The sequence below is a fragment of the Chroicocephalus ridibundus genome, chromosome 1 (genome assembly GCF_963924245.1).
Source record: "Chroicocephalus ridibundus chromosome 1, bChrRid1.1, whole genome shotgun sequence".
NCBI classification, from domain to species: domain Eukaryota; kingdom Metazoa; phylum Chordata; class Aves; order Charadriiformes; family Laridae; genus Chroicocephalus; species Chroicocephalus ridibundus.
Genome location: NC_086284.1, coordinates 167,798,313 through 167,825,679, shown reverse-complemented (window position 1 = coordinate 167,825,679; position 27,367 = coordinate 167,798,313). Strand labels below are relative to the sequence as shown.

The 27,367-nt window shown below is 42.9% G+C and overlaps 2 protein-coding genes and 1 long non-coding RNA gene across 11 annotated transcripts in view; 1 reads left to right on the top strand and 2 right to left on the bottom strand.

The window, feature by feature from the left end:
- Positions 1–14,762, bottom strand: part of NUP205 (nucleoporin 205) — a 67,610-nt gene extending 52,848 nt beyond the window's left edge. The window contains exon 1 of one of the 2 annotated variants that reach the window (XM_063322697.1): positions 14,746–14,762. Coding sequence is in view for 1 of the 2 variants with exons in the window: in XM_063322696.1 (XP_063178766.1) it covers positions 1,629–1,656 (28 nt within the window). In the remaining variant the exon portion in view is untranslated. Of the gene's footprint in view, positions 1–1,628; positions 2,100–14,745 lie in introns of those variants that run through there. The other variant, XM_063322696.1, reaches the window with a different exon arrangement.
- Positions 14,763–16,790: 2,028 nt separating this feature from the next.
- LOC134509983 (uncharacterized) lies at positions 16,791–19,873 on the bottom strand. The gene is made up of 4 exons (XR_010069456.1): positions 19,782–19,873; positions 18,521–18,821; positions 17,070–17,249; positions 16,791–16,893 (listed from the first exon to the last, which is right to left on the bottom strand). It is a non-coding gene; the product is annotated as an uncharacterized LOC134509983 (long non-coding RNA).
- CNOT4 (CCR4-NOT transcription complex subunit 4) overlaps positions 18,874–27,367 on the top strand; it is an 86,998-nt gene continuing 78,504 nt past the window's right edge. For 2 of the 8 annotated variants that reach the window (XM_063322691.1, XM_063322686.1), the window contains exon 1: positions 18,874–20,087. The gene's annotated coding sequence lies outside the window, so the exon portion shown is untranslated. The remainder of the gene's footprint in view (positions 20,088–27,367) is intronic. The other 6 variants (XM_063322692.1, XM_063322689.1, XM_063322687.1 and 3 more) reach the window with 5 other exon arrangements.

Below are 27,367 nucleotides of genomic sequence, written 5' to 3'. Positions count from 1 at the left end.
CAGGGATGGAACTGATTCCATTAGATCAAAGTATCTTCTCCGTAAAATTTGCTCCTTGCTTGACACAGGAATGGAGCTTTTAACTTTATTAACTAGTCACTATGACACACACCATCTTAGTTACAGACTTTTTGGCCATGCCCACATTTCAGTCACAACTGCTTTTCACAGGGTCTCCATTCTCCCTGTGTCAACAACCGCAAATGCAATGTCTTGCACCCGAGACAGAATAACTCCAAGCAACAGTGCAGGCTGGGGACCAAGCGGCTAAAAAGCAGCGTTACAGAAAAACACCCAAGTGTCCTGGTAGATGGGAAGCTGTACACTAGTCAGCAGCACATCCTCACAGCAAAGGCAAGCTGTACTAACAGAGTTGCAGCCAGCAGGTATAGGGAAGTGATTATTTAGACATCTCTGAGAGTCCTTCACTCCAGTACTGTGTCCAGTTTTGGGGTGCCCAGAGTAAGATACTGAAATAGGGAGCTGAAGAATGGGATGAATGAGGAGAGGCTGAAGGAACCAACCTTGTTCAGTCTTAAGAGAAAAAGGTAAAGAGAGATGAGGGCTTTGTTGTTTTCAACTCTTGTATGGCACTGTTCACAGAAAACAGAGACAGAGGTACCCCGGGAGAAGATTGGCAGCAACTGACACAAGCTGCAATACCAAAACTTCCAATTAGCCAGCAGGGAAAAAAAAAAAAAAAACCAAAAACAAAACCACCAACACGTGAGGGTGGTCACACATTGTAACAGAAGCCCAGAGCGGCCTCTGGGAAGATCTTCATCCTTATAAGTATTCAAAACTAGTTTAGATAAGGCCCTGAGCCACTCGATTAAGCTGATGTTGCTTTAAGAGGAAGGAAGAGAAGGAGGCTTGAACCAGAGGACCTCCTAAATTATTCTCCCATTATCTGGTCATTTTGTTTTGTATTAGGTTTATTCCCCAATTATACTGGGTAAGTGCTGCCTTAGTAACCCAAAACAGCTCCTTGTGACAGGCCCTGAAAGGACCAGGAATGATCCTGATGCTCCTAATCCCTAGCAACGCTCAGCGCAAGAGAAACCAGCTCAACATTTCCAGACTACTTCTGCAGAACAGAGCAAAATTCAGGACACATTTCTTTTTCGCCTTTTATTGGCGCACAGCATTAAGAGATGAGAGCAATACACAAGCGATGCTTCGTCACACACGCACTGAGCTAACACAGTCCTCTCGAACCAAGGTGGCCTTTGCTGTCTCACGTCGCCAGCTTCATGCGCTCCTTGCCCGCATGGGCCGGGCACGGCGGCAGCTCTGACCCCGCACCTCCATCACCTCTGCGCGGCCTGAGCGCCCCGGACGCCACCGCACGGCAGGAGGCCCGCACGGAGGCCGCTCTCCCCACCGCCTGCCAGCACCACCGCGGCCCCCACAACCCGCCACCCGCCCGGGCCGCGCCGCCTCCTCACTCTCGGCCTTCCCAGTGCCGCGAAGGCCGCCGACCCCGGCTCCGCGGGCTTTGAGGAGGGGCGCGGGGCCAGCGTGGCCCGACCGGCTGGCGGGCGGGCTGCGGGCAAGACGTCGAGCGGCACCACCGCGGAGAAGGAGGAGGAGGAGCAGCCACGGCCCCACGCTCAGATTCCTCTTACCCGAATTTACCGCCAACGGCGCCGCCATCTTGGAGAGAGGGAGGCGCAATGGCGGCGCCGCCGCCCGAGGAAGGCCCCGCCAGCCGCCCGGGCTGCCTGCCGCGACGCCTCCCGAGGAAGAGGGCAGCGTCCCACCGAAGAACGAGAAGGGAGTCCTACAGCTCCCTCCCACTTTCCGGGGTTGATACAGCCCAGCGGGCGAAAGTTACCAAATGGCGTTTTCCGCGGCGGCGGCTCCCTCAGGGGGCAGGGGCCTGGGCAGGCCGGAGCGGGGCCCTGCGCCGCGGGCTGACGGGAGGTGTAGGCGCGGAGCCCCGGCTGGGGCTGGGGCGGCGTGTTCGGCTTTTGGCTGGTGTAAGTTGGAGGTTAATAATTCATGGTGCCGGTCGGCTTTGCGTTGGCGTTCAAAAGTTTCCGAGGTGGCTGCGGGAAAGGGAGAGCAGCGGGGTCCCGCCTTGCCCGGTTCGCTCCTCCGCTCTCAATGAATAACGCACGGCTTCGGCGCCGTGCCCTTCCTCCTGCCCCGTTCCTTTTCCACACCCTCCCGAAGGGAGTCTGCCCTTCCCAGCCCTCCCCCATCGGCCGCACTCATTCAACAAGGCAAAACGCCTGAAGTGAGGCGCTGCACCGGGAAGTAAATTTATGAGAACATTTTCAAATATTATTTTTTTCAATGAAAAAAAAAAAACCAAAAAAAAACCCACAAAAGTGCTGGTTGGGGGTTTGGGTTTTTTTTGTTTGGTTGTTTTTTTTTAATTCAAAACTAGAACGGTCTCAGTTTCTGTGGTTTCAGGTTGAAGCCTTCAAAAAAATAAGTCATTTGTAAATGTTTCAGTGATGGATGATCCCTATTTAAAATGCAGATAATTAAAACAGTGCCATTCCCTTAAACCCAGTAAACTGATTTTTTAGTTCAACTTTGTTAGCATTTAAAACTCCTGTTTCTTGGGCTTCAATTGGTTAACTAGGGTTTACAATCTTGTGTAGAGAAAAAAAAAAGTAGCCCTGATAGGTTATCCTATGAAGAAAGCTCCATTTAAACTCAAAAGTATGTGCAAAAAAAAAAAGTACCAGGAATAAGGAAAAGAAAGCAAAAAGGGCATTTGTACGTGTTTGTATCTGGAGCTAAGGAACAGTATTGGTATGTTAGAAGTATCCCATATCTGAAGTCAATTTACCCCCCTCTGTCCCAGTAGTAATCAAGTCTCCTCCAGAAATTCCCTCTTCTATTACCTGTAAGATAAAAGATTCCACCAAAAGTATGTATTCATTTTTAGTGCCAATAGTTTCCTCTCTTGAACTTTATTAAAACAATATTTCAGAGTTGCAAAACCATGTCCAATGAACTAGACCCATGGGAAATTGGCAAAATAACTATCTTTGCTTCTCTAGATCTTCCCTATAATGGGATGGCAGAGGGGGCAATACAGAGAGAGCAGTGGTCCTGGGGTGACAGTGAATTGGCAAGGCAGCTATAAGAAAAGAGACAGAAACCAGAAAAACATTTTCACAAGGATTAGCCAGAAGTGAAAGAGGAGAGAGAAAAGGAAGTTTTAAAGCGGGGGGGAGAGGGGAGCCTGTCCTGTCAAGAACAGCTCCTCTCACAGAGTTCAATGGGTGAATCTGTTCTCAATAATTTGGCCTAATTTGTTCATTAAGTCAAAGGGCTCAGATTTCCTTGAGATTTCCCTTTTCTTAGACTTAGCCATGAACCAGAACAGACCTATTGCAATGAGAATGATTGATAGACAGTGAATTATTTATTTTATTTTAGGAAAGGAAGAGTGCCAGGCAAGAGGTGAAAGTAGAAAATAAGTGAAGTTATTCCATAAGCAGCAGAACTAAAGCAGCATCAGTACCTGAGTACGGCATTCCTGTATCTTCTCACGTGTACCCCATCACTGTGAAGCCATAGCTCTGCTCCTACGCTGCCTACGTGCCACCCCAAGACCCATGACTATGAAAGGCAGGTGTCACAGTAAATTTAGAGACGCGTGTGCTGATCGCCTGGCCATGGCAAATGTAATGGATAGCCAGAGGGTTTGCTTCAGCCTGTCCAACCACAGAGATCCTAGTTTTGATATTTTTCCTTTATACATTCCCTGATTTTCACAAAGTTTGTGAGGACATAAATTTTTGAGCCCTTTATCCCTTGATCAGATTAGGTTGGAATTTGTTCAGGAATTGCAACAGGTTCAAAAGTTACTGAAAAAGTTTGGCAGACAGAGTGTGATTTCCTAAACCTTTTTTCCTTAAGAAACAAGACTTTATTTATTTTATTAAAAAAAAAATAAAGAGAGAGAGATAAATAAATAAATTAATTCATTTTTTTAAAAAAGCTTTTCCCAAGCATTAAGAGCTGTCATATTTCTTTTGGCATTCAGATGCAGCCAGATTGCACACACTTTTTTTAATCTCTGTTGGAGGAAAAAATCCTTTCTAACCACTGCAGATTTAATACTTTAAATTTCCAGATAATTCTTTCCTCTCCTTGCCAATTGGCCATCGGTCACATAGCAACATGAAGGAAAAAAAACACCCTGAAAAGAGTGGATGGCATGGGGTAGGTCACTGGGCAGCTGAACTTCAGAAGAAAAATACCACATCTAGCTCCAGCTGCACAGCATTTATGATACTCTTTCTCTGTCAGCAATGTGATATTTTAATGCAAAATAGTTGTGACAGTACAGCTCCTAGTATGGATGAAGTAAGAGAGGTATCGAGCTACACCATACCATACATTCTGCACATATTTATATTGGCATAACTACTTCCATCCATGCTTTGATGAGTAGGCAAGTCCACGAATAGTAATTCTTTGCTTATTCTCGCTTTCTTTGCTGTCCTTTAATTTAGGATCTTATTGTTTACCCAGGATCACTGGCTGGTTTGGTAGACTATTTTTGCCAAGTCACTATAGGGAAAGAATACCTCATTCCTCTTCCTAACAATAGCTCTCAGCAAGTTCTCCAATACAGCTGGGTTCAGGGAGGGACACTGCCTTCTTTCATCCTTAATTACTAGACAGAAATCTGTGAAGTATCAAAAGTAGGCTGACACTAAATACCTGGGATGGATGTTAATTCCTCTGGATTCCAGGGAAAGGAGGTCTCAGATCACCTCTGGGGTAGTGAATTCTGCTTGTGCAGTGAGAGACCTTCATGTAAGAGATGCTATTTTCTGTTGGCGGAAATAACTACTAGTAATAATTAAAATGTGCTGCACAATGGGAACCTGCTCTTTGACTGGAACTTCTAGGTGGTTTGTGATGTACTACAAGTGTAACATTCTAAATTTTAATAATACTAAATTTAGTCACTGTGGTTCATAGCCAAATCACACATCAAGATATGAAGATAACGATGATATAATTTATTTTCTTTACCCTTTATTATGATCTGGAAGAATGATTATTAGCAATAAAAAAGTATTATTCAAATGTCCAAGAGGCCATGCTTAATTTCTTATCTTTAATCTTGAGTGTCATTGTGATCACAGCCTGCATGATGGAGTAAAATGAAAATTAAAAGGCTTTTCTGCACTGCAGCTGAAAAAGATGCCTTGTAGTTGTGCATCTACATAAATAGACCGGTCTTTACATTGTGAAATATGCCTCTTTACCCAAAATGTCAAAAGCATTTCTGGCTACTAATGAGACCATAAAACTTCCTTGAGCTCTTATTTTGACTGACACTAACTCTGTCTGTGCATCTCAGCTTACTGGTCTGTAAAAATGGCTATAACATTTCACAGAAGGCCTGGAATGCCAATTGACTGGATCTTTAGTCTGGCCCCAACTGAAAAAAGAACATCTTTTTGGGTTACATTAAGTCGTCTGAGTAGAAAACTCTGAATTCTCTTACTATGCTGGATAATTTTCCTGAAAACTTCTTAGCTGGCTATAATCATGTCATCGTTGCAAAAAGTGTGTTTTATACATTGAGGTAGTTAGCTCAGTGTTAAATCTTAGAGGAAAGTCTAAGACCTTTCCTTGCAGTGATGCTCAACAAAATAACTTGGTAATTTCTCTGTCTTCCATCCTAGATATTTCTGCTGTCACCATGGTATCTAAGCTCATCAGAGAAACTGCGTGAGGTTGTTACTAGCTTGCGTAAGTGGTTTATCTAGTCCAAGTGACAAAGAGCTAAATGTTCTCAAAGTTTTATGAATACCTTCCTCAGGGTCTGGGAGCAGGGAACACCAGCGAGTGCTGCCCTTCCTGTGTAGGTGAGGACAATTACTGGCTGTAGGCATCTGACCAGAAATGAATGCCTTGATAAACAGTATCAGTAATTTTCCTGCTTGACAATTGGGTCTTTATGATCCCTGTTCAGGCTTCAGAGGTAAAATGAAAATACTGTTCTTGGCCATGTGAAGTATTGTGAGTTAATTCTTTCCTAATTCCTGCTTTGGGGCCCATAGAGCTATCTGTCTTGTTATTCTTTCTTCTCTATCCCAGAATGAAGAATAGCTTTTCTTTTTTGTAATAATTTCTCCATTCAGCTTCTGAAGGGACCGAGGCAGTTACTAGCCTAGGAGATAATCTGATTATTGTAATGATGTAGCTGCTAGTAATTGACAACAAGAGGTGGAGAAACATACAACAGGGGAAATGATGGAAAGACAAAGTACGAGCAAAGTAGAGATATTTGATGTAGTAAGTAGAAGTGTTGGCACATCAACTGCTTTATTGATATTCATTCTGTTCAGTGATTTCTGTATCAGATTTACAGATGGTTGATGTTTTTGCTAGTTGCCAGTCCCACAAATTCAGGCTTCGTCCTGAAATTCATGCTGAGCTCTTTCCGAAGCATGTTGTATATATTCTGCAGGCTGAATAACACGCTTATTGCATCCTTTTGGGTTGCCATCAGAGAGTGGATATGTTGGAATAGGTGTAAAGCTACACAAGTGTAATGAGGTCACTTGGGCATCACTGAAGGTGTGTAAAGTTGCACAAAAATGTCTTTGCTAATAATGCGAAGCACAGGGTTTCTGTAAGTGGATATAATACAGGAGATGGGAGAGGAAGCGTCTTGACAGTCAATCTGAGCTAAATTGAGAAATAATTACTTATACTGACAAACTGAGTGATTTTGATAGGAGACTCAGGAAAAATGGCACCTCACAATGCCATCTCTACTGCAATGTAAAATTGTTTCACAAGTTATGCTACGGTACTGTTAATTATCTTCCCAGCACTGTCCACTTCTTTGGAGTTCTCTGGGTACAAGACAAGAAGCTCCTGTACACCAAAGATGTGTGCAGAATTTAGCTTGTGCACTTCTGACAGTCAGTTACTGAAATACTTTCCCTGGCCTTATGAATATGTACCATAAGAAAGGATTTGCTTTCTGTTTCAGTTCATTTTTGTTTTGTTGAAGTTTCCTGAGTATCAGGGAGAATTATCTTCAGGATCAAGAATTTGAAGGATGTGGACTGAACAAATCCAATTTCTGGAATAGGCAACTGTATTAATTGGCTCTGGTGTCAAAATATTTCACTGGAAGTCACATGTCTATTAAAGTCTCCTCCTGCCTTATTTGGTTATAACTGTGCTGCAGAAGGATAATGAGAAGGAATATTATCTGTTCACAATTAGTGGCGCAATTGTTGAGACCACATGTTCAATAACTCCTACCAAGGTGACACCTTAGACATTGGAGCACTAAACTATATTATGTGCTTGAGTGATCAAGGCTGGAGTTTATGGCTTGTGCTCATTCAGTTGCTTGAGTGCTTAAGAGTAGAATAGTGGAAAGCCTTTATCTTATGTTCAGGTTTCTGAGCTGCTTGGCACATGTGACTCTCATACCTTTCTTCTAGATGGTGTCAGATGGTCAAAATTAATTTCCCTCATCATTCAAGAATATTCCTGTTCTAAATCAGACAAAGCTAAATCTCTGTCTTTGAAATGTAGTGCTGAAAAACACCTGGTCAGCTAATCTGAACTCTCAGATAAAATGACACCTAACCAACGGAGAAGACAAAATTCTCAGAGTTAATTGTGTGTGTCTGTAATGTCCAACATGGTAGAATGGTAATCCTTTCGGTCCTTCTGCAAGCCAAAACTACTACTATTGTAAATTAACTTTAGTGGAATTATAATGAAGCATGCTTAGGAGAATAGTTCACTCCAAAGTTAATAACCCATTGAAAGCACGCGTACAAGAAATACTGATTTGAAGAACAGAAAGTCAAAGGTCAAGACCTACCTTCATTGTTATGGTTGGTATCTGCATAAAGGGTCATACCAGTTCTCTTTAAGTAGACAGCAGTGAATTATGATTATAATTTCAGGATAGCTTTACATCTTGTGCTATCTCTTTACAAACAACAATATTTGCTTGGAAATAACACTCAGAATGTGTCACTCGGCTGCATTCCTAGGCATCTGCCTATTAACAACATAATTTTGTTTTTCTTATGCATCACTCTCAGGCTTATTTATTGCACAGCCTGTCTGCAGAAACAAGAAATTGCGGTGAGGTCCATCCCAGGAGAAGCTTGAGGCACTGACTCATTCCGAGACACTGAGGGAAAGGTTTGCTTGCAGGTCTATTTAGACTATAACTATAAAAGGACACTAAGCTATGAGAACACCCTAAAAATGAGATGGCCTTATTTTTAATGAAGTTTTGATTGTGCTTTTTTGGTGGCTTAGTTTGACATTGTTTTATACTTGCAGATGGTAAACATGTTTCAAAGTGTGATTTCCCAGAACTTCTCAGAAATTCTAGTGTGAATTTTGAGGTGAGATCGATACAGCATTATAGGAAAGATTAATGCCTCCCTTTCACTGCAGGAGTTCGGATCACTTGTTCAGGTTGTGAGAGGCTTGCTAAGTTCTTCCCCCCCAGGCTTAACATCCATCTCCTACCTCCCATAAAGGTTGGAGGGGACTTTGGCATTGTATGCTCTCAGTCTCTCATTAGTGCCGCTTCATTTTGCAAAAATAATTAAACTTTCACCGGATATGGAACTGGAACCTGACAGAGAATGGGGCAGAGATAATCCCACCATTCAAAAGACTAATGTGACCACCAGGTAAAGAATATTTTTCCTGCGATCTGTCTCAGTGATTAAGTCTTTTGGACAAAAGCAGCATCAACCAGAAGAATTGAGGGAAGCACAACCCAAAGCCCTCAACTGCGTAGAGATCTTGCTCAAGTAATGTGAGACTCAAATACTAATTCACTTTCTGCCTAAATCACAAAGAAATGTAACTTAAGTGTCTACTACTTTGGAGAGTTCTTGAAAGCCTGAGCCATATGTGAAAGGGGACACCACTTCCACCAGCTCTGTCAACCTGACCAGCTATAACCTTTTTTTCCTTCACGGGTATTCCAAACTAAGGCAATCTGTACTCTAAGGGTGGATTTTTTTTCTGATCTCAGCAAAAACAAAAGCACGCTTATATTTTTATTGATGAGAGCCACTCTTCTAATACTTTCTGTTTTGTTTGCCTACTTAGATAAATCAGTGAGTAATATAGGCCTAGTGTTCTCAATAAACTGATTTCTTGTCTGAAAGTTCTAAGTCTTTTCCCTCTGTTCTTGGCTCCACAAAATAATGATCAAACTCCAAGTCCTACCTCACTCTGACTTCCATGCATAACACGAGAAAAAGAGCTTTTTGAGGAGTTTGTCTCCTGCTGGAGCTGACAGCCTTCCGCATTGCTAGGACTCCCTGTTCAGAAACAACTTACCTCCTCTTTAAATACTGTGTGAACACAGACTTAGAGAAATTTAAGGGGATAGTATTAATTGTTGGTATTTAAAATTAAGGGGAAAAAATAAGGGGACAATAAGTACACACATAGTTACTATCACCCAGGACAGTGTATGTTCTTACGGACATGATGCTTCTCTGCCCACATCCTTCTCTAATCCAAATCATAGCTGGAGTCAGCCAAGAAGCCAGCCACTTCTTACATCATAGTAAGAAGTTCTTCAATGGAAGCCTGGCTGCCATTGCTAGAGCCAATTGACACACGGACTGTTGTGGTAGGACAGGACTTCTGGTAACCTTTTGTCACATGCTGTGACATGAAGAAACTGCCCAAGCTCAGCCTTTTCCCAGTGGGGCACACCTCGCAGATAATAATTGTGCTGTCAATCTGCTCCACAGCAGTTGCGAACCCTCTGTAGACTAAGCTGCCAGGGCTTACTTTTAGAGCTTTTATTTAAAACGACTGCTTGAATTTCACAGGTGCAAAAGCTTAAGTACTGGAGCACTTCCTAAAAAGAGAGCTTAGAGCCACCATCCTTTTGAACTTCCGTATGCTGAGTTTTCTTGAGACTTCTTTCATGAACTGGTTGCTTCGTGACATGCAGAGCTGTTTTATTTGAATGTAAGGAGGACATAACATGCTACTAAACTTCAAAGGTCTATACAAGATGCAAATGAGCCATGAAAAGCTAAGGTGGCTCTATTTATCCTCTTAATTCCTCAGTTATCTGACATGAAAGGTACTAATTAAAAGTGAATACTGTAAGATAGCTAAGTTTTCTTAAGGAATTACACTGCTCAGAATATTAGCCAAACACCTTTTACAGGTTTGATTGTTCAGTCACATCAACAATTAGAAAGCCATGCCTAATAAAACTCAATTAGGCCATCACATTCTGCTTTTTATAGGAGTACAACAGAACCATTGTTACTCTTCCAGCAATTTTACTTTACGTTTTAAGACCTGCACTCTTTGTTTTTGCTGTTTTACTTTTCATTAAAATAGTTGTACCTCAATAAATAGATACTGTACCTATTCAACTACTTTTAAATAAAATCCACAGGGTGTTTTCATGTACATTAATAAACTGAGATAAGCTTGGATTTTAACTAGATCTTGAAGATGAGAAAATAACTCCCATGTCTTTGCTGAGATCTCAGCTGAGACAACTTACTGTTTACCTGTCCTGAGGTGAGAACGTATGACTTCACCCTAGTGAGAAAAGGTCTGAGAGTGCTCCCTCTGATTTCTGTGCCTTTGAAGTAGGCCTGCAATGAGTCAAGGTATATAGTGCTCAGAAGAATGAGGAAAGGTATATATTACTCAGAAGGAAGAAAGTCCAGTGTCTAGATTCCTATCTGCAAAGAGGAGTGAAGAAGCAACAAACAACTCGCTTCCCTCTTGTCCCTGATTTTGGCAAAGTCTTTTCACCCAAGTGGGAAGTAGCTGGCTGCCCACCTAATCGTAGCGCTCTTACTCTGCTGCTTATGTGCTGGAGAGTGAAGGACGTGATGACCCACCATGTCGTTTGAATGAATGGGTTGCCTCTGAAGGACAATGAAGCTGTCCACATGCTTATGGCAGAACTCACTCTTAGGCATCACCCTGCGCATCTTACTCCACAGTACGTTCTCTACTCCCTTCTCTGAGGAGGTTCTTCATTACCTACTATTCTCCTTAGTCATAGCTGAAGTCTTTTAAAAATTTATTCCAACATAATACATCCAAGAGATTAAACATGGAAGATTCTGGATACATTTGGTAGAATCTGGTGGGTGCTCAACTTTTTTTTTTTTTTTAATCATAATGCTGTACCCAGTGTTTTCCACAGTGTAGGTCTAATATTCACCATGGAAATCTTGTGTGAGAAACTTGCAGAATGGAACTGTATTTCAGAGAAAATGAATTTTTATTAACCTCAAGAAAAGCTGCAAATGCTCGCCTGTTTTGGAAATCAGTCTACCTGCATGGGATCCAGTGCAAATGTAAACACCTAAAAGTTTTGAAAGTTGTGGCTTTTGGAGATTACACTGTTTTATTTACTGGTAGAAGACATACTTCTAGGCATAGACTAAAACCACACAAAAGCCTTAGCATATCCTTCCTTCTCCCCATGTCAATCCAGCAGCTGTGCAGTACATTTTAAGGCCCAGCATACAGTGATTTTGCACAAAAAAAATTATAAGCACTTCAGGCAAGTGTGACATAATACACTATCAGTGGACATGCTGGTGGCACACCTGTTCTGAAGCTCTCCATGCAAAAATTCAGTTTAGTTGCCCAGATGTGCTACCAATACAAAGAGATTAAGGAGAAGATAACAAAATGAAAGTAAGTTAAAGTAAAAATCAGCACATGATTTATATGGTTTAGCAAAATATGGCTCCTATCAGAGGCTGACTGGCTACAGTTTAAAATAACCTATTTAAGAACAGAGGCAATTTATCATTCCTTAAAAACACCCAAGTGATAGATTATTGGGAGTAAAACAGACTAGGTCTACCCAGGGCTTTGATTCTACATCTGGTCTGTTAGCAGGAAATTCTCCTATTCATCAAGTAATGTGCCAATTATTTTAAAACATTGCAGGGGAAAACACAGTAACATTTTAAAATGCATATGAAAGAATAAAAAATATTTATTAAGATAGAAAAATATCTACCATCCTTTAGATGTCTTGTTTAACCTATACAATAGGGTCAGGATACCAGCCTGGTCTCTGCTCCCCTTGGATATGATCCCTGCCCTCAGCGGCTCTCAGCCTGGCCCCACCATGCAGCAGGACACTGGAGGGAGGATGGAGCAGAAGGGGAAAGAGAGCGGAGCAGCACAAGGCACAACCTTCGCTCTGTCAGCCTGTCAAGTACAAGCTGTTAAGAAGAGGGAATGTTCTCTATCAGAATATAAGGGCCCAATTTCTCTGTACAACAAGCGCATCTATGTCATACAGAGTCTCAGTTGCGCTGCTGCCTATATGCAAGACTGATCTTATTATTCCTGGGATCTCTCATTTGTCATCATTACAATCGGGTTCCTGCAGCTCCTTAAGGAACATACTCATATTTCTGATTAACAAATGCTTCAACTTTCCTATTTAATCTATTATTTTGCCTATCTAACATATCTAATTTCAGGCTTGTCTCTCTATCAGCATTATTTATATAGCATAAAACTATCTGCGGTAGCTCACATTCCTCTGGTGAAAGGAAGTAGATCTGCCTGGGAAACTGCAAGTTTGCAGCTGGAGTTTGGCTGGTGCAATATATTTACAAGCATCAAAGTTCACCCCAGCCCTTTAAGGCAACGTCATACTTTCTTGACAGGTGAGCTCCCGTCACACCTGGCCTACACAGAACACGAGCTCTAGCGCCGATAGAGTTGCTGGAAATTCTTGTAACTAACAGTTTCTGTTTATATGGCCACCATGGAACCAATACACAGGATCAAGTATTGCATTTTCTCAAGTCGTGCACTTTTTATTTCCTCGCAGCAAATCCCATACAGCTGAGGCGTTTTCATAAGAATGCGAGCAGTTTTGAGCTCTGTGGAAAATGCTGAGTGTTGTTGGATGCAGGCAGAGAAGGGCAGAAGAGAAAAAAATGCATTCCTTTGAACACATTAATATAGAAGGCAATTAAGGAATACAACAATAATGAGCAATCATTTTCTCTTATAATGTATGTCGCACTTTAAAGAGCAGGTGAGGACTCCCTGAAAACAATAACAAGTAATATAATGAAGTCCTGTCTACACAGGGATGTTACTTCAAATATTTCAGATGAGTTGGCTTGAGTGCGTTCACACAGATTGTGTTAAAGTGACTGGGCTTTATTTTTGCATGAATGAAACCCAGGCTCACCAGCCCACGGCCTTCAGCTATGAGCTGTATCAAGCTCATGAGAAGATTCTGTCCTTTTTTGAATGATTTTCCCTCATTGTATAATGTGATAAGGTTTATTTGCTGTCTGGCCCCCGAGTGCCCTCTTCTGTTACAAAATCATCTGGATTGGGTATGTTATCACTCCAGCTGCATGCTGATGGCTTCCTTTGTAATTCCAGTGTGTGTTTGTCCCCAGATTCACGCAGTTTTTTTAAAGCAGCGCCTCTTTTCCTCCCCTGATGTTGTCTCATTGGTGTGTGTAGTACGTCCAGCCCCAACTCTAAGACACTGCCTCAAATATTAGCATTTGCAAGTGTTGGCCAAACTGACTGCAAGAGAGACATTCCTGAGAAATGGACCAGTGCCACCATAAAGCAAAATAACACTGGCTGGTCTACAAGAGCACAAGGGATGTGAACAGGACATCCAGGACTTCTAACTGTGCAAAATAGGATGAGCTGTGAAAGATTTATCCATGGGAAGTCACCACTGAGCCCCAGTATTGTAATGTGCCCAGGTGATTTACCACAGTTGTCAAATTATGTGTCTTCAAACAGGGAGCTGTACAGCTAGTATTATTTTTTTTTCAAACCACTAAACTGAAATGCAAAGACTGAGGTTACAAAAATGCTGCTTGAAAGTCAGAGAGACAGTCAGCTTGAAAAGGCTGCAGAGGGAAATACTGCTGTCATGTCCTCTATTATATTGTAGCTCTGCATCTCTAAACCAGGTAGTATCTGGATGCTGTCACCAGTGGTGGAAATGAACTGTATGAACCATCAGCCTCTTTCCATCTGTTTGGCACCACCTTCCCTAGCGTGGTCATTGTGGTGCTCCACAAACAAGAACCCAGTCCCAGTCTTCTGTCCCCACCTTCCACTGCTTGACTACACGTCTGGGCTCGCCGCTACTCTTCCTGCCACTCAAATAATGTGGCGGCACCGCGTGAGTTAAAGGGAATACAGATTGCAGGGCAGGCATATTTATTGCAACAGCGGATGCAGGAAAAAAGCAATAGCAAATATACTTTGGCTCCGAGTTTGTTCAGCACTCTCTAGCTCCTTTCACATTTTATGAGACGAATTACCAAAATTAAACATTTCAAAATGCTGAGATTATAAGACACTTCAGATCAAATCTTTAGCGATATAAAAAATCTTGGATTCAGGCCAATTGCTCTAAAGTCTGTTCCCTTCTAGTGCACATGATGCACTAGACTGTGCGTGTTAGAGGAGATCTTAAGGCAAAGACTGCATTGCATTTTACTATGCACAGAGCAAAGCAATGTACGCTTCTTGGTTGCTTGTCTGCACGCTCTCTCTCTCTCTCTCTCTCCTGCAATTGAATATATTTCAGTACCCTTCTATGCAATGCCGCATATCATTCTGATTTATCCATTGCCTTTTTTGGTAAGACTTTTTCTCGTCTCTCAGACACACACTTCAGGGTAACATTGCTACAGAGGTGCATGCAGAACCGCAAACTTGAATCCTGTTACTACTCACCTCTCACTATCCCAGTACCTTCTTCCTCCTTCCCATTCCAACACCAGCACAGGATTTCTACAGAAAGGAGATGTAGAGTAGGAGGCATCTTATTTTGTTACACACCACTGGGTTCCCTGGGAACAACCATTTCCTAGCGAAGCCCAGACTGGAAAAGCAGATGGGAATGACATTCCAAAATTGAGGAGAAAAAAAAAAAAAAAAAAGAAAAGAAACCAATTATCATTGGCATCGAGTTCAGTGTAGAAATGACAAATATTTGCAATTTGTCTCTGGCAACCGAGGCACCAATATGATGAGGAACATGAGCCTTGCAAGCTGCTTGATGCACGAAAAATGTTTCAAAAAAGAAAGGGAGTATACGTAGGAGAAGTCCAAGGCTTCTGTGAATGGATTTCAGCACAGGAGCCAGAAGGCAAAAAAAGACCTGGAAGGATGCTTGGAACAACTTGTGTTAACTTTCACACGAGTGTCTAGATTCAGAGGAGCTTGGGACAGGGAAAACAACACACAGGAAAATTTGCTGGAAACTGTGCGGAAGGAAACAGACCTCTGAAGAATATTACGATGTTATGCTCATACCAGCACCTCAAATGCCCCCTGAGGTTAACAGACTAGTGGTAGCTACCTGGAGCTCCCCTGGAGCACAAGGTGTGCTGTGCCAGAGTTATGCTTAGTAAGTAAAGATTATCATAAAAAAATTGGCTGAGGCATCCCACTAAAGTTCTCATTTTTCCCTAATAACACAAAAACATTAACAAAGATACATCTCTCTCATATCTTTGGCTATAATACATTCATTTTTCACCACTATATTCTCTCCTTTAAGAGCAGGACAAATCCCTCATCCTGTTTCTCTGAGCAGCGTGGACACCTCCTCCTTCTCTCATGGATTTTGAACAAGACATGGTGAACATCTGCCACTTGCAGCCAATATTGATCAGAGTGTTTGTAAGGCTCCTCCACCTGCCCTTCAATTTCCCAACAAAGCCCTTCATTATTATTCTACAGTTACTCAGAACAGTCATACAGTTCCTTTCTCCAACACATTTGCCCAGTAAAAGGCATCATTAGCCAGAGAAGCAGAAAGATGTCTGAATCTCCCAGAGTGACAAAAAGAATGGACACATCATTAACATCCATTGCAGTCTGGGGAGCAATTCTTATTTTTGTTGCAGTAAATAAGGCTGAATTTCTAAAAAACCTGTCATCAACTATTGTATATCATTCTGCATTAATATCTGTGAACTTTCCATAGTAATCGAAGAGGCTTTGCAGAAGCTTGAAAAAATATCTTTTTTTTTTCTATTTCTGAAACCTGACTTTCAGTCTGAAATACAGGCACGCATGTCCAACCACTGCTTCCAGCACAGATCAGGATCATGAACATTCCAAATCTTGAAGTATTTTCTCAGTACTAGCACACTGAAACACACACGTAACATGTATTTCCAGCACACACCGGTAGACCAGCATCAACCCAGTGAGCAGCGAGCCAGCTGGATTGCTGGCACTAGTGGTTACACATGTCCACATGCAGACGTGCTTCTGTATTGGGCTTTTGTTGATGAATATTCAGACTGCAGTCCGTACAGATGCTTTGCAAGCTTTACCATCCTGAATTCCCAACGTAATTACTCTTCATCCCAACCAGGCGTGGGAATTTTTCAATCTCCACCTTCTCCTTTTCTGCCAGTATTGGTACACCACCACCGTGTGTCTTTCTCAGCCCTTCTCAAGACACTCCCCTGTGGAGCTCCACCATGTTCCTTCCCCCCAATGCTGGGGGCTTGGCAGCCATTTGAAATGGCGGTGACTTAACACCAGAGGAGTCCTGAAAATAGCTTGGTTTCACCCCAAACTGCAGAATCCCAGTGGGTTCCTATATTCGTTCCATGAGACAGCAACTGTGGAGCATTCCCCGGGAGAACACCTCCCCATCATGCGGTGTGAATCAATGCACAACAGTGTGTATGCAACAAATCACAGGAAAATGGGTACCGAACCACAATAAATAAATCACATGGATACACATTTTTACACTAGCTAGTAGACATTGTTTATTTCCAAGAAAACATATTCTGAAAGCTTTTCCTTGTAGATATGGAAGTGATTTCTTAGAAAGAGTTCTGCTCAAACCTATCAAACCTATTAAAAAAAAAAGAAAACCAAACATTTCCAAAAGCAAATGAGGTGTCAAAATGTGGCTATGTAAGACTAATCTATCAAACCAATTATAATTACTTAAAGGCAAGAAAATAATTAATTTAAGGACATCTTAAATCTTACAATGGCCACATGATGGCCTAGTGAATTATTCTTACCAGGTGGAAGCAGAGGTGGAAGCAGGGCTTTGGGTAACCTTCAGTAACATCAGCCAAAGGAATCTTCAGCCGTGTAGATTTTCTTCCACGTTGTTACTGAATGCTGCTGAAATTTATGTTCTTGTGGAGCTCAGCAAAGAAATATGAACAGACTCTTACTAAGAGAAAGACTCCTCAATACTGGATTAAAAAAAAAATCAGAGAAATCACTTAATAAACAGCCTTGACTGACCAAGAATTGCAGCTTTTAGATATATTATTTTTAATCTTCCTTTCTGAGTCAGAGTACTTTCTTTTATTCAACAGGAAATGTTGTCAGGTATTAGGTGTGTCAACAATTACATTACTTATATAAGTTGCTTACATAATGGGCCCTTCTGGAACCTAATGTTTTATATATAGGTTGATAGGAAAATGTGAAAATTATAAACTTTTTGAGAAATATATTATTTTTGTATATATATTCGCCTGAATTTGAATAATATGTAGCTATATATATGAAGTATATGTTACAGTTGAATATGCATGCAGAGAAACGTGGAATTTCTGACATATGTAGGTGTTTATATTCCATTGTATGTTTTGTTTTCAAAAGAACATTGCGTTTGTGTTCATACGTCAGGACCACAGCTGAAAACAGCATTTCTTTTTATGCAGACCTGGATCTTGCCTACAGCCAGAAGTGGTAAAGTTAATTCATAGAGCTTTCCTGTTGTGGATATACTTATATCAATATAAAACTTAATATGCACAAGGTAATGTTAACTTGTTTCAGGAAGGAGAATAAGTTATGCCAACAAAAGGCACTTTACTGTTAGTGGAATGGGCATATTGTATGAGGCTGAGCTAGTACAACACTTCAATCTAAGACACAAAAATACAGAAGAAAAACATCATGCCACTAAACGAAATAGTTACGCCAGCGCATTCTGTGATGAACACCTCTCTTTCCTATCAATTGCTGAAATAAGTAAAATACTCAGGTGGGTGTTGTCATGGCAAAAGTAGTAACGGCTTGCACGCTGGAGATAACTGATAATCAAACACTCATGATGGGGCTGCCTGTTTGGAGAGCTAAGGACGCCGGCGCAGGAGAGCCGCTGGAGAGCTACAAAGGTGGTGAGTAAAAGTGCTCTTTTTGTCTGGTAGCTGAGGTGATGAGGCCCTTTGTGTGGCACCGGGATTACAGGAAAAAGGAGGGGAGAGTTACAGGTTCGGTTTTAACAGGTCCCTGCAGGAAAAAGAAGACAGAAGCGATGTGGTTTGTGTGAGTTTCTGACAACACAGAGACCAAAAATCCGAGTCTTTTTGGCAGGGGAGAGATCCTCTCCTTGAGGATTTGCAGGAAGTTGCTTCTGTCAAAATTACAGCCTTCTGCATGAAAATTACTTCTGCATGAAAACAGAATTTGCCTGGATTTTGTAAGTGAACAGAGAAAACCAATAAAATACCTTTTTCTGTGTATTTGGCTTCTGTTCCACACGGGGAATGGATCTGGAAAAAAAATAATAATAACAACAACAACAATCGGTACAGCAAAGAGGCAGCATCATGTGTGTGCCTGCTGCTGTGGGACAGCCGTGCCCGGGCACGGAGAGGCGCCAGGCAGGCGAAGGAGGCTTCGGCCACCCAAAATTTGACCTGGTGGGGCAGCAGTACCAAAGTCCGGAAACTGGGGGGCAGGGAAGGGGTCTCCAAATTTTGCAACTTTCGGAAACTTCTTGGTGAAGCAATCCTGTCAGACCAGGTCATCTGTGATGAAAAAAAAAAAAAAAAAAGGAGAGAAAAAGAGAGGGAGAAGGAAGAGGAGGGTGAAGGGAGAGGGAAGGGAAAGGAAAGAAAGGGAAAGGGAAGAGGGAAGGGAAGAGGGAAAGGGAAGGGGAGAGGGAAAGGGAAGGGGTTGGCGCGGGGGTCCCGTCCCGGAGGCGGGGGCTGTCAGGCGGGGACAGTGTGGGGAGCGGGGTCCCGGGGCGGTGCAGGAGCACAGTTCCGCTCTCCCGGCGTGCGAGGAGAGGGAAGGACGGGTTTCGAGAAGCCGCTGCCCGTGTTCAGTGTCGGGGGAGCCGCGTCCATCCCCGGTCCAGCCGCCGTGACAGCTGCCCTGGCTGACAAGACGGCCCCTCACCCAGCCCACAGGCCGGGAAGTCTGAGGGTGGGGGGCGGAAAATAGGAGTCGCTTCGACCTCCCGGGGGAAAAAAAAAAAATCCAAAGCAAGCTCAATGAGAGGGGGAAAGGAGGGGCGGGGGGGGGGAGGTGTGTGGAAAGAACCCGGTATTTTCAACTTGCGCAGGTTTAATGGCCAGCAACAGGTGGCTGAAATTGCAGCGGATTTTACGGCCGGGGACTCCCCGGAGCGGAGCGGCGGGCAGTGGGGCGGCCCTGCCTGGGGAGAAGGCTGGGGGATCCCGGCATTAAGCAGGCGGCAGCGGTGGCAGAAAGAGACCGTTCCCCCCTCAGCTCGGAAGCGCACAGCGGCCGCCGCCTCCCGCGCTGCCCTGCCCGGCCCGGCCCGGCGCCGCCGCCTACAACTCCCGTCGTGCCCCGCGCCGTCGCGGCCGTTGCCGTCGCGCCCCGTTCTCCCCCCGGTCCCGCCGTTGCTCCCCGCCCACTGTCGGCGGCGCAAGCGCAGAGGAGGCGGCGTCCAGGGCAAGTCTCCCTAATGTAAGATGGTGGCCGGGCTGGCAGCGGAGTGCCCCGAGCTCGGAGATTACCCGTCTCTCGCGTAAAGGTCGTCGGAGCAGCCGCCTAAGCACCCGTCCGGCCGCCGCCGCAGGTCCCGCCCCAGGAGCGCCGCCGCGGTTTTCCTCTCCCCCCGCTTCTCCTCTCTTTTCCTCGCCGCCTCTCTCCTTCCCTCCCCACCCTTCTCCTCCTTCTCCCCTCGCCTCCTTCCCCGCACGCTCGCTCGCTCACCCACCCACCCGCCCGCCCCCGCCGGCCCGGCCGCCGTCGCCGCGCCGGGCAGCGTGAGGGAGAGTCGCGCACACGCACCGCGGGCCGGGCAGGGAGGAGGAAGGCGGGTGAGTGCGAGCTGAAGGCCGGGCCGGGGAAGGAAGGAGGGAGGGAAGGAGAGGCGAGGAGGAGGAGGAGGAGGGGGGGGGAGCCGGGCCGCTCTGACTACGAGAGCGCCGAGGCTTCGCTGGGACGGCGCAGGCCTCAGCCCACCCCCCGGTGCCAGCCCCGGCGGCGGGGGGGACGCGCCGGGCCGCTGCCGTGCGCGGAGGGCACCGACTTGCGTGGGGAGGGCGAGGGGGCCGGCGGGCGGCTCCTCCCCGGGGGACGCCGGGGAAGGGGGCTCCCTCCGTGCCGCTGCTTGGGGGAGGCTTTATTTATTTCTTCCTTGCCGCCCCGGTGCGGCATGGGGGAGCCGCCGGGCCGGGCCGCCGGCGCGGGGGGGACGGTGCCGCCGGAGCCGCTCGCCTCTGCCGGGGGAAGGCCGGCGCGGCCGGGCGCGGGGATCGCGGCGTGATTCACTTAGGATTTGCGTGGAAATTTCCTCTCTTCCCCGTCTTCCTCCTCCCCGGAGCTAGGCTCCATTTGTTCTTGTGATCGGCACTTTTTTTTTTTTTTTCCCTGAGAGAGAGGCAAACAGATGGTAAATGGCAGCCCCTTATTTTTGGTGTTATTTTGGACCGTCCGTGTAACCTCCCGAGATTTGTCTGTCGGTAAAATAACCGGTGTGTAACTTTCCGTCTCCCACTTGCAAAATCCTAGGAGCTCTTTCCATTTTGTGCGTTAGCAGAAGCAAATGACAAGGCTGCGTACGGGCTCTCATCCTACTTCCAGCCACGGTCGCACAGCTCTACCTGCCACTCCGAAACTGAGCTTGCCGGTGCCTTCGTACAGTAAAAGGGGAGGGGAAAAATACGCTAGATAATTATCTCAAAATGCTTCATTACCGTACCTGAAGGGATTTAATTGTCCACGGCTTATATATTTGTGTCAGTATGGTAATATCAAGTACGTAGTTCGTAGGAGAAGCAAGTCTCTCTAGAGCATATGTTAATGTAAGCAAAACCCATCAGGTAGTTAAAGTGGTAGAAATTGTGGGCCTGCAGATGTTTGCGAATTCCTGCCCAAAAGTTTTAGAAGTCAATGTTGGCCAATCATGTGTTTACTTAGCCTGTACAGATTTCTAACTTGCTGTGTTTTAACTGTCTGTATTTTGTTTTAGTTTTAAAATATCTCGATTTGAGCATCCCTGTACTTTGACTTCATATTCTTGTAAACGTGTTGAGTGGCACTAACAGAAGAGAAACTCGTACCAAAAGATGAATATGTAGAAGAATGAAATTCCTTCTAGCTGCTTTCTCTCTCTGCCTTAAAAAAAAAAAAAAGAAAGGGAAAAAGAAAGAAATAAAATACAAGCTTATGAAGGGCAGAGAGTATAACAGCTATTTGGCTAGTGAGGGTGAATTAGCTTCAGATGGCCTGCAAATGCTCAAATATACTTCTGGTTTCTTAGCATCTCTCTAATGTAATGAACTGTCGCGTGGTCTAGGATTCAGATATGTTTTACCTTAGGCTTTTGGGATTCTGTGATAGAGTTTCCATTTCATAAACAAGACGAACACATGCAGGCATTTAGAAATGCTTGGCAGTTGAACTTGGCTGAATTGCAAATAAAGTTCATTCTAGGGGAAGGGATTGTTTTGGAATGGGGGAATACGATGATAAAATGATCTCCGCGTGTTTCTTCAGGTGCATCTTTATTAGCTTTTATAATGATGAGTCTTGGAGGATCCTAACAGCTTTTTCTCTTTACAGAGAAAAGGTGGTGAGTGCCTGTCAGGAATAGCGCTCTATTAATTTCTTCGTACCTTTTCTTCAGAAAGTTTTAAGAACAACTATACAGACCCCACTAATAAAAGGCTTGAGGTAAAGAAGTTGGTGAGAAAATGCACACAAGTATGTGCCTTTTTTCTTTAATTAAAAATATTCATTATAGACAGGTACATGTTTCCCTTCATGGCTGTTGTTCAGGAAAGTTAGTATATTTTTTGTGAGTGAAAAGTTTTAAAATTACTCTGACCAAGATCTTAAATATGGGCCCTGAAATCTTAACTCTGGCAACTGTTTCTCAAAATTTTGCCTACCTCTCTGAAATAAGTGAGATTATTTCAAATAGGCAGTGTTTTGTAAGCACAGGTAACTGCTAAGTTGCTGATCATAGGTTCTATCTTAGGCCTTGGACAACTAAATTTGTTGTTCTGGTAAGATGAGGCTGATCTGTAGGCCTTACCACATGTTGGAAAGAAATTACTTGCTCAGCAAGACTGCTAGGATCAAGGGTTCTTAAACTTTCACATGGTGAATGGTATCTTAGTTGTACAAACCACCTTTTGTCCCACTTGCAGTTGTGTAGTATTGCTGAGATGACTTGAGTAAGTGCATATGGGGAGGACTGCATAACTACCTTGCTTTAATGTCCTGAATGTTACAGCTCTTAAAAGATGTTGATGCTTTCTTTGCTTTCCAGTGTGTATCTTTCTGCCTGCTTTGTCCTGTTTTTATTGGATGGAAACAAGGAGGCGAGGAGTCAGAGCTCTATGAATAAATAGAGCCCCCATCTCTCTAGGTCCCCCTCTTCTGGTTCTTGGAGAATAGTCCAGGAATTTATTCGTTTCAGGAGATTGGTTAACATTTGTTAACATTTTAACAACTGTAAACACTTATCATACTTGGAAAATGAAGTATAGCAGCAAATGGTTTGGCATGGCTTGAGATGCTGCTCAGACCTTCTTGTTCTTCCTGTAAGCAAATTTGAAGGGCAGTAGAAGTATCTATCAGGAAGTATGAATATAACCTCTGCAAGTAAAAGCATTTATGCATTTTTGCATTAAACTATTTGGATCGATTAGGTACGTGTTTTTATCAAACTGGGTTTTGTTATGTTGTACCAGAAACTTTGATCATATGCTTGGTTTTGTCAGATGACACTTCTCTTGTGCGAGTTTGAAAAGGGAGTTCTCATAACTTTCTGACTTCAAAATTGTATCGAAGATTCTACTAATTTAGTGAACATTCAGAATACATGTTCTTGATTTCTGACTAGCTGTTCTTAGACTGGCCTCAACAGCTTAAAGGAAAGAACTAGTATTTAAACTAGTGATTTCCACATAATACTAACATCAAGTAGGTTTTATGGTGGCTTTTTTTTTCTTTCCTTCTCCTTGTCCATTCTGGGAATGTGAAAAGTAAGGTATTTCTTGTAGGAGTCTGTCATTTAAATGGCCCTTACAAGTGTTTTCTGAACACATACGTATAAAATAATGCATTCATAAACGATCTTATTCATATGCTTTAACAATTTGAGGAAGCCTGCATCCAAAACCATTAGGAGAATACAGCCTGAGAAAAAGACACTCCTTCTTTTCCCTTTCTATGTACCCTGAAAGCTATATACCGTGTTTTTATTCTGGAGCAGAATATGTTAGTGTTAATTTCATAAAGATTAATCAATCATTTGTGTATTTTTGTTAGGTACTTCATCTGTTGATGGTTTTCAAACTGGGGAAAGGTGGGGTTGGGGTCAGCATAAGGGGGATTTTTTTTTCCTTTAGTCACCAAGTTAAAAATAAAGGTGGAGGTAGCCATCAAGCAAACATGCTACTGAACTTGGTGGAAAGGGAGCTTAGCTCTTGGCTGAGGCTTGTGCTCTGGGCAGTGCTGTCTGCTTTTGATCAGGTTCCGTTTCCATGCAAGGGAGGAAGGGAAAACCTCATGTCTGTGAGGCTTTCTAAGACACTGCGATTGCAGCATCAGTTTCTTCTATCTTGCTGTTACCTGAAGAACAGATGCCTAATATGAAGTGGGTTCCATTTACTGCAATATCTGATATAAAGTAACTGTGCTTCTACATGTCTTTGTGAGATGGGGGGGGTCCTCTGTTGTCACACAGATCCTGGAGTTGTCCCCTTCTGGGCTTTATGTGTCTGTCTTGTCACAGATTAGCAGTCCTTGATTGCTGGAATATCTTCTATTTGATTTGATTGCAAGTATTAATAAATAGCACTAGGGATTTGGGGTGACGTTTTCAAAAGAGATGAAGTGGATGGAGAAAGAAACTGTAAACATGACAGCGCGCTTCCCTTTTGTGACTTTGAACTTCTAATGAATTCTTCAAATTTTGAACAGAATCACAGGAGCTTTGTAGGAATGACCAAAAATACGACTGGAGTAAGTGAGCATGTACTGTGGTTTTCAGATAGTGCTTCATCCTGGTTTTACTTTGGCACATTTTTAGGCCTTGTTTGTGGTGGACTGCAACCTAATCTGATGTTTCAGACTACTGAGCTCTAATCTCTTCCTTGCTTAACAGAAGGGGCATTTACTTTTCCCGGTGTGGGTGTTCTTAAATTATTTAATCCATGTAAGATTTGATATGGAAAAGTAGTAACTAAAAGGGTAGCAATCTTGCTCATTGTACGACAAAATACACTGCATAGGAAGACTTTCTACCAGTTTCCTAGCTTAATGCAGTGGAAAAGTGAGAAGCTGGGCAATTTGTTTCAGGAACGCTGAATTCAACAGATGAGATTTATTTGAAAGCAGGCTACATGTTGTGTTTTGGTTTTCAGTTTCTATCACCAGTGTAGATTTAATGTGAATCCTGCTTGAATGGTGTATATTAATTTTAAATTGCAAGATCCATCGGCTAAGACACCTGGAGTGTGAAATACTGCACTTGCAGGTGGAGTAGTTTTATTACTTCTAAACTCATCTGCTATTACATGTTACAATAATTTACCATCTTAAAAAAAAATTAACAGAATTTGTGTGCAGGAATGGGAGGAAGTAATTCAATTATATTTACACGTGCTTTGGAACTGCCTACCTGAGGGAGTTTTAAGTGCTAGAAGTTTTGATGAAGGTAATGTCACAGATAAATAGGCATGTCGTGGCTGTTCATAGTTTCTGTTTTGCAATATGGCCTAGAAATTTAGAAAAATGGGATGGGGAAAGAAGTACACAGCAGTAATCACTAGATGTGTGGGGAAAGTGTTCAGCTACCGCTTTTTTTTTCTCTACCTTTTCTCCAAATATAATGAATGAAGATAGGTATATTCAGCTATAGCTGTGCCTGTCAGTTAAAGACCTAAAGCTTCTCTATGATCTGTAGAAGTTACCTTGGGCTGTTGGACATTGCAAAAATAGAAACTATTCCCTCTCTTTGAATAGCTACTGCTTTGTTACGTGTGACTTCTTCCTTTTTTATTATTGAATGAAATCTAGAATTAGTATTCAGTATCTCATTCATAAAAAGTGTCCTCTGAGAGCTCATGAACTATCATAAAATGAAAGGCCAAAAACTTGCTAGGTCAAAATTTGTGTTTATAGGTCAACTTGCCTGATAGTTAATTTGAATGCATTTTCCCCAGTCAGAGTGAACTGTAGGGACCCCTAAACTGCTGGAGTTTTGTTAAAAGCTCTGGTCTGAATGAGAGGGGCCCAGTAGCATTAATCCAGTTTGTCTAGTGACTTAATCTTACTGCTGTTTATCATATAACTGCTGCTCCTCTGAAGGAGTCTGCTTGTATGTGCTTCAGTTGGTTTTTCAGCAAGTTGAATCCATTTCCTAAAAAAGTAAGCTTTCCTTTTGTGAAACTTCATCCCAGGTTAAGGGTCAAGGAAGTTATAAGTGAGGAACCATGTTTGAGAAATTATAGCTTCTTCCCGTCTTTGAAAGCTTCTTTGCTAATCCTTTAATTTAGTAAAGCATATATTTAGCATATTAATATTGTGGTTTCACAGTTAGTGGCAAACTGGTTCTTGAACATCAGATGGTACGTCTGAAACTAGAGGATGATCACTGGTTTTCTTTTACATAACTGTTGGTGTACATTGAAAATATGGGAGAACAGCTGGGGAGTTTAAGGAAATATCGGCTCTTATACTCATCAAGCTGTCTTCTGCACATGGGTAGTGTCATCTTCTGGCTGGATTACAGTTTCGGTTTTGTCTTGAATACTAGTTGTAATTGTAAGCATGCTTCAAGGTAGGTCCTTTCTTATGTTTTCACCAGTGTAGTGACTTCCCGCTCTAATTGAGCCTTTCAGAGCCGTTAATTTCTTAATTCTTTTGCTCATGGTCTCATTCTGATTTAGCCTTGAGGCTCATGATTCCTTGGGGGTGGGGCAGCGTCATACCTTGTATGAGAACTATTGCTCTGGTTGTTACTATATAAATACATAGCACAGTGAAACTTGGTAAGAACCAGCTGTGTTGTGTGACCATATGACTCTGACAGTGTTAAGAAAACACCGTACCTCAGGCAGAAACTGCTTAGAATTGGTTCTGTAGACAACAGTACCTTTTTCTGGGAAGCCAGTTAACTGCTTTCAAGTTTGGTGACCAAAAAGGGAACACTGTACAGCCATCTTTATAAGAAAGCCTGCAGTGGCATGGCTTTTATTTTTTGAGTTTAGTTATATAGTGTATAATTAAAGTGAAGAATCAGGAAACAGGCGCTTAGAAGTAAAATGCTTATTCTGTCTCTGCTGATAATTAATACCAGTTACCATGAGTCTTTTTAAATTCTTTGTGTGCACACACACACACACACATATATATATATATAAAAAACTATTGAGGAGAGGTGAAGCAAAATTGTTTTCAAACAAATGTAATTTGGTAGGACAAGGTGAGAGAGGCAGGTTCCTTTTGGCACTTGCAGGGCTGTAGTCATCCATGCTTAATAAATGAGCCACTTACTGGTTGAGAGGAACAACCAGCTGCTGTTTCTGCTGTATTCAGTGTGTGCCAACTCTGAAAGTGTGGTGAAGGTAACTTTCGTAGAGGTGCAGTGCAGCATCTTTTGACAGTACCATATTTTTCTGAGACTTATAATGGACTCGGGAGAGACCTTAGTGTATGGAACTACAAAAAAGGAGATGGAGTCGATGTCGCTCTCTGGGTGGTTTTTGTTGTTTTTGTTGTTTTGGGGTTTTGTTGGGTTTTTTTATTTTTTTTATTAAATATAAAGCCAGATACTGGAGAGCATCCTCTCAAACAGCTGACATCAGCATAAATGTTTCTGAGGCCTCTTAATATTGTCTTCATTTTGTATTTTTTCCTTCTATTTTTTTAAAGAAACGTAAATCTCATAGCCGGTTCTTCATTCTCTTAAGGCAGTTACTTAGGTTTCATACCATTTCTAGTTATTTTGTGTCACACATGGGCTTAGGCTACTCCAAAAGAACTGCATTCGGCTGCTCTTGATAAGTAAAAACTTAAAACTGTCTCTGTTAGTGTTAAAAAGTCATAGCATTTAAAGGATATGTTGGGCAGGTGCATTTGC